The 7,388-nt window shown below is 29.3% G+C and overlaps 1 protein-coding gene across 1 annotated transcript; it reads right to left on the bottom strand.

The window, feature by feature from the left end:
• Window positions 1-1,725: 1,725 nt before the first annotated feature.
• LOC107012948 ((-)-camphene/tricyclene synthase, chloroplastic-like) lies at window positions 1,726-4,512 on the bottom strand. Its single transcript, XM_015212927.2, has 7 exons — window positions 4,275-4,512; window positions 3,927-4,197; window positions 3,451-3,835; window positions 2,788-3,009; window positions 2,575-2,713; window positions 2,238-2,486; window positions 1,726-2,125 (listed from the first exon to the last, which is right to left on the bottom strand). Exons 1-7 carry the CDS (start codon window positions 4,473-4,475, stop codon window positions 1,820-1,822), a joined length of 1,773 nt encoding a protein of 590 aa, XP_015068413.1. The 5' UTR covers window positions 4,476-4,512; the 3' UTR covers window positions 1,726-1,819.
• Between the last annotated feature and the right edge of the window lie 2,876 nt (window positions 4,513-7,388).

Genomic DNA, 7,388 nt, shown 5'->3' with positions numbered 1-7,388 from the left:
ATATATATATATATGTATATATATATATATATATATATATATATATATATTGAATTTTGAATTTATTTTTTGTGATTAATATATAAGTTCTAATTGGATAATTTTATATAAAATGTGTCAAGCCCATGTAGTAGATAATTAGAGGTTGTGAGCCTAAAAAATTCGAGTTAATTTGTTTGATTGGTTTTTTATATTTTGTAAATTGCCTATCAAAATCTTGTTTTGTTTCTTTTTTTTTTTCATTTATTTATTTATCATTACTATTTAGACAATTGAACTGTCCACTCAGGCGAATAGGAGATGATTTTAATTAAAAACTCGATAAGAGTGTTGGTTAAGAAGGAGGTCCAAAAGCTTATACAAAATATATTTTTTATGTTCATTTTTAGTTGTTCACTTTGAACTTGGTTAAAAAGCAATGATTAGTATCCTTCTCCCACTGTCTTTTTGTTTACGAGTCTTTTCTTAAATTTAAAATCATGTACCAGGTTGGAGAAGTTGATTACAAAAATGTCCCTTTATTTCTAAGCGTCAGTTCAAATAGCTAGTCTCTTAAGTAAGTTTGCTACAAGTTAAAAAAACAATATTAATTGAACCCTACCTATGGAATTTGACATGAACTAAAAAGCTGTTGCTAATTTGTGTTACGAAACCAGAATTACTGATTCTAATAAATTGTTTAGAAAGACGAAGTAACTAAAATTTATAGAAGCAGTAAGAGAGATGAACATAAATTTAATTCACAAAAAATCTGTAAAACGTACCAGAATATGAACAAAGTTTTAAGAAGAAAAATCAAGTCCACTGAACTCACAGTGTCCCCTTTAAAAAAATTATTTCCCTCTAATATTCGAGTTTTGATTTGGAATATAACCTCCCAGGGTAGAATGATCTCAATCACCAGAGTATAGATATCAAAAACTCTGATGTCAGCGAACCAATTAACAGCAAGAAAATTTTTTGCAGAAGAAGAAGAAACTCAGAAAATTCGTAAGTAAATATTCTAAAAATGAATAGTATCTATAGGCAAGAAGAACAGGTTCCGAAAGGTTGCAACCCTTTCGGAATCCACACGACCATTAATGAACCTTATCTATGGAATTTGACATGAACTAGAAAACAGGGCGCATAGATGTGAGGAATGTGAAAATAACAACCTTATCTACTGATTAGATTATAAGTTGTCATTCATAATTAGTAAATATGAGAATTTCTAATCTTACTTTTTTATGTTTGATAATTCTACGATTTGATTATTCCAAGTGACACAAGACAGAAGGATAAGGTTTATGTGGTTGAGCGCAATTGCAAAAAGCTTATAATATTTATGAATCAGATGATGATCGTCAAAGGAAGAGGAAAAGTTAGGTAGTAAAATTGCTCTTCGTATTGTGATATATATAGTATGTTTTTTTCTCTCTTTGTTTTGGAGGTTAACTGAGAAACTAAAGTAGCAATAAAATTCTTCTATCATCTAGATTTTTAACAAGCTATAGAACCATAAAAAGGTCAAGCTTAAAATATATATGAACAGCACTATTATATTAATGAAAGATAAACAAAACAAAAAAGAAAAGAAAGGGTTGTTGATACATTTCGTCATTATTAATTATTAGCATCCTTGATGATAAGATCTGGCTATCAAATTCATTACTATGGCTAGTTTTTTTTATTGCCCTGAAAATATCTAACCTATAGTCTTTATTGAATAGAAAATATTAGATATTCAGTAAAAAGTTCTTTCTTGAAAAGAAATATGTACATACAAAATATAAAGCATTTTAGAATAACACTCAACATAAAAAGGTAGGATTAGATTTTATGGAATTGAAATAGTAATGGGGTCGAAAAATAATTGACGAATACGATTTTTTGTGTGAGAATTTTGAATCCCATAGCCATCTCCATGCTGGTAAATTGTGTGACTAGTTCTTGCACCATTTACTGCACATGCAATGAATGTTTCAGAAAATAAGGAATTCTCCTTTTGAAGAGCAGTGTTCATCAGTTTCCATGTCTCCTTTATCAACAAATTGATGTGTTCTCTTGCATCTTCTTCTGAAACACCCTTCTCATTCATGTAACATTGAATTGACTTGGGAACGTCACCTCTTTCCATTTCATCCTGATCAAGTAAGATTTAGGAACATGATCATCTCTTTGCTTAAATATCAAACCGAATATCATTATGTGTTGTGTATATATATATATATAAGTAGAGTTCAGAGGAATCATACCGAGGATGTCCCCAAATCATCTGTGAGACGAATAATAGTAGCAGAGCATCGAATAATGTCAGGATAATTGGTTAAGGATTCCAAGGCCTCTTTGGTAATTGGATTTGTGACAAGGAACAATGTATGTACTAATACCACTGGTGCTCCAATTGTAATCCATCCATTTTCCATGTATTCTTCAAGACTTGGTTTATATCCACTGTGGTACCATCTTGCTTCTCGTAAGTACGATTTACACAAATCTGACCACTAATTTAATAGAAACCAACATGTTTCAAATAAGTATATAGAAATTTAAATAGATTTTTTCAGAATATATAGAGCTAAGTATTTTTACTGATTTCGTAAGGTAGATAATGACGTTGATCCCTTGCTCTTTGAGAACTTCGTACACAATTTCAGTGGTAGTGTTGAAGAGTGCAAGGTAACATGTTTTCATATAATCTGGAAGTTGATCCATTGCTTTTACATCCATTCTGAATGTTAAGGTGTAATATTTCATATATATATATATATCAATTATTGTGACTTTTAGCGGGAAGCTACTAACCTTTGAACAGCATCAGTAAAGATTTCCAGTTCATCAAGAGTGCCATAAACATCATAAATGTCATCTATTACTGTAACCATAGCAAGGACCTTTGTCAACATTGTTCGGCAGTATTCGTTCTTTTGAGGTTCAAACATCATGCCTGCGATCCATAATAAAGACTCCACAATTCTATCCCTTGTAAATGGCAATTTTTCTGCAAGCCATGACTTGTTCCACCACCTTAACTTACATAAAAAATAATGCTTCACATGTACTGTATACAGTAAACTTATCCATCTCTCAGATTTAACTTTGTATAATGAAAAGCTCACATTATCACTATAATTTAATTTGTATGTTACTCGATCAGTAAGCGGATGGACATGAATTTGGAGATATTTCAAAAGAAGTAAATTGAAGTCATGTGTTTGGACATAGAATTTAACTCAAACAAATGTTGATCTACTTGAAAAGTGGTCAGACTAGTTTTCAAGCTCAACTTCAAGTTGATGCAATGTTTCGTGGGAAAAAGGCTGAAAAATTATTTAAAATGTTGTATTTTCAATCAGTATTTTAATGTATTCTTCTTCGACTTAGTATCTACTTGTATATTTTTGATAACTTGATATACGATTATTTACCTCTACCTAGGAGCTCCCATGCACCCTTTTTACGACTCACCTTGATAGATTTTTTAAATCTTGTTGATGTGTTGCTTGCAGAATGTTGAAATCCAATTTAGCAAGCTCCAGCAGAAGAGGATTAGCATTTGGGATTTTATCATAAATGTCAATGTACCATCTTGTCTCAACTCTCAATATCTTGCAATGCAAAGGAAGTTCTAGGGCATGGCGCACTAGTTCCATTCTCCAATTCTCTTGATCATCACCCTTTAAATTGTGCAAATAATCCTTTAGATGTGACGTTGCAAATGTATTGGCGGACTCCAAGGTTTCAGATTCTGTAGAGAGAAATGAAGCTTCATATAATTGTAATAATCCTTTTGTATCTTCACAAAGACTTTGCTTGAAGTTACCCTGATCATCCTTGAAATCGTTCAATATATCTGTAGGTGGGAAAACGAGTAGATATAAAGATATAAAAAAATGACCAAACGAAGAAACTATTACGTAATTAGAAAAAACAGATCAGAGCACCTTGAGAGATATGAAAACTATGTTGTCTGAGGAGCCTAAATTTCAAGGCTGTAGAGTATAATGAATTATCTGTACTAGTAATTTTTTGTTCATGTATACTCTTCAATATTTGCGTAATTTCATCTTTAAAGTGGTAACTCACTCCAAGCCTCTCTAAATTATCAATCAACTCCAACTTCTCTAACTCTTCATCATGTGATCCCTCAACCGTCATCATCATCTTCTTCACTTCTTTCTTTAGTTCGTTTAAACGCTTCATATACCTGTCTCCCTATGCAACACATTTACAAATTAAATGAATAAACATGTGACGTGAATATAATGTATAGAGAATATATGTATGTGTACCGCATAAGGATTGTGCAGGGATTGAATAAATTGAAAATCCCACATGGTAGGCTTGTAATTCCCTGAACGCCTTGTGGCGGAAATAGGATGTGAGTGCTTAGTAATAATATTATTAGCAGAGTGACGACGGAGTGAGGTAAATAATGATGGTCTCTTGAAGGTGACCATCATCATCCCTATGTTACTCAATATTGAAACCATTTTATTTATTCTGCTCAATTATTTTTTATGATGTTGAACGTGAAAGAATATAAAGAAATTTTTTTTTGTATATCAAGAGAAACTTCGTAGGGATTGAATGGTAAAAAAATCAACTATCTACCTACGTACCTAGTACATACATGTACTATGTGTAGTCTAAATATAATCCAAATCTTGATACTTAAACTTTAAATAAGACACATGCATATGATAAAATGGAGGAAATTAAGTTGTAATGGAGGGGAGTAGAATCCTAAAAATAGCACATGTACTAAAATGTGTAGCATAAAAATAGCACATGTACTAAAATATTTGTGCATGTATGTGTATGTATTTACACGTATGGGTGTTTACATCAATTCAATGCAATTTTCATTATTATTAGATTTAATAAAATAAAATAAAATATAAATTTAAACACATGACATTCATGTATTAACTTGATATAAATACCTGATGCAGATAAATTTCACCTATTTACAAGAAAATTGTTGTACTAGAATCGAAGCTTCTCATATATACATACACGTTTAATAATGCCTCTATAGGTGATAGATAGTATTTATTAGTAATATTGATGAACCACATTTAATACTGTTGATTGATTCAAGTAACTCCATGACTCAAATTCGATGTTAGAGTAGAAATTAATGAACCTAGTTTTGATAAAAAAAAAAAAAAAAGTCACAATGCTATAGAGTCCTACTTGCTTTCTACAACTATTTCAACACTGAATACAGGTATTCAACGCTTCCTTGCACAACTCTTATTTCAATATGGAAAAAAATAGGACAATTTGCAATTTAGTTATTTTATTTTAAATTTCAAAATATTTTATTAATATTATAAAAATTCTTAGAAGTTATTTAAATATAAATGCTTTAAACAAATCGATCCAAACACATTTTAAATCTCAATCATCATATATTATATATATACTCTATATATATCAAGCATAAAAAATTGTCGTCTCACAAACAGTAAAGCTGTAAATTGTTGGAGGACTCCCAACACCGCACTTGCTATTACTCCCCCATTTCATATTAGTAGTTGTTTATAAATTATTTATTAATTACTAAAAATATAAAATAGAATTAATTAATTATTTATTATATTTTTTATTTTTAAGTATTATTATTATTATTATTCATATTTTTCTTAAAAAATACCATTATTAATTATTTGTATTAATTGATAAAAATATTTTAAATAAAATAAACTTCTTATTTATAATTTATTAAGAAGCACGTAAAGAAAAAAATAAAAGTACACACGATTAACTTTATCATGAGCTAATAAAGATGAAGTTGATAAGACTTGGAATTTTCAAAGGCCAATCGGAAATTTTTTTATGAAAGGTCTCCATGAAGGGAAATGTGAAGTACGTTTTGTAAACATTAAAGGAAAAAAATTACTTGAATACTCTTATTTTCAGATACATCACTATTACGCGATATTTTCTTTGTCTCTAATTACTTATCCATTTTAAAATTGACACGCCTATTAAGAAAACAATTATTGACATAGTGAATTTACCATTTTAACCTCTGTTAATTATGAAGTGAATGAATTAAATATTTAGGATTTTTAAAATTATTGGCACGGGTTAATTTAAATATTTAATGGCTAATTTATTATTTTTTAAAATTTAATTTAAAATAGAAACTAAATTTCAACAAAATTTAATGAATCTGGTGGGGCTATATTAATATTTAATGCTCCTCAATATTTGCATAATTTCATCGTTAAAGTGGTAACTCACTCCAAGCCTTTGTAAATTATCAATCAACTCCAACTTAGCATCTAATTCTTCCATTGATCCCTCAACCATTAGCATCAAATTCTTCTTCAGTTCGTTAAAAAGATTCATATACTTGTCTCCCTACGCAACACATTTTACTTTTGAATGATACGTTATAGAATAATTTAAGGCGAGAGAATAGTATAGTATAGTATATAGAAAATATATGTACTTATTACCACATATGGATTGTGTAGGGATTGAATAAATTGAAAATCCCATAGGGTAGGCTCGTAATTCCCTGAACGCCTAAGCAGTGGTGGTTCAAGTTTCATCAATATTGTCACCATTTTGCGTGGACAGATATATGTTTTATGAACTCCAATAACTTGCTATAAATAGATAACTCTCCCCAGAGTTAGAAGTGGTTATCCACTACTTCTCATGCAGCTAGCTGCCATTCCATAGCGAGGTAGGGTGGGAAGGTATGATACGATATTTGAAATTTTGGTATTCGATTTTTAAAACTATTATATTATTACCATATCAATTTTATTCGGTATTGGTTCGATATTTTGTATGGTAAATCAGTAATCATATATAGTTTGTTCGACTTCGATTAATATATAGAGTATTATAACTTTGAACATTCAAAAAATAGTCTTAGTTGTATTATATTAACAAATTAAACATGTAGAAATATATATATACATATTCAATAGAAAGTACAAACAAAATACATTTCAATCAAAAGAGTAGTCAAGGTTTTAACTTCTAAACATTTACTAGTTTATACTAATACTAGATTGCATATCTGTTTGTATTTTAACACTACTAAAAAAGACCAAAAAGAGACCTAAAAATGGAGACCTCAAAAATAGGTCAATAATAAGAGACCTCATGAGGTCGATATTTAAATTAATATCTTTTAATTTTTTTTTAATGTAGGAGAGACCTCGTGAGGTCAATTTAATGAATAATTTTTTTTTTTACCTAACTTATTTAAAAATTTTAAATTTTTAATCTAATTCTCATAAAATTGGAGACCTCATGAGGTCTCTTATTTTTTAACTATTCAATTAAATTAAATTATTATTTTTAATTTAACAAGTAGAGACCTCATGAGGTCTATACTTGTTAAATTAAAAATAATAATTTAATTTAATTGAATA

Source organism: Solanum pennellii, chromosome 1 (genome assembly GCF_001406875.1).
Source record: "Solanum pennellii chromosome 1, SPENNV200".
In the NCBI taxonomy this organism is placed as follows: Eukaryota; Viridiplantae; Streptophyta; class Magnoliopsida; order Solanales; family Solanaceae; genus Solanum; species Solanum pennellii.
Note: the sequence above shows the minus strand (reverse complement) of the source record. Positions and strands in the feature narration are given on the sequence as shown.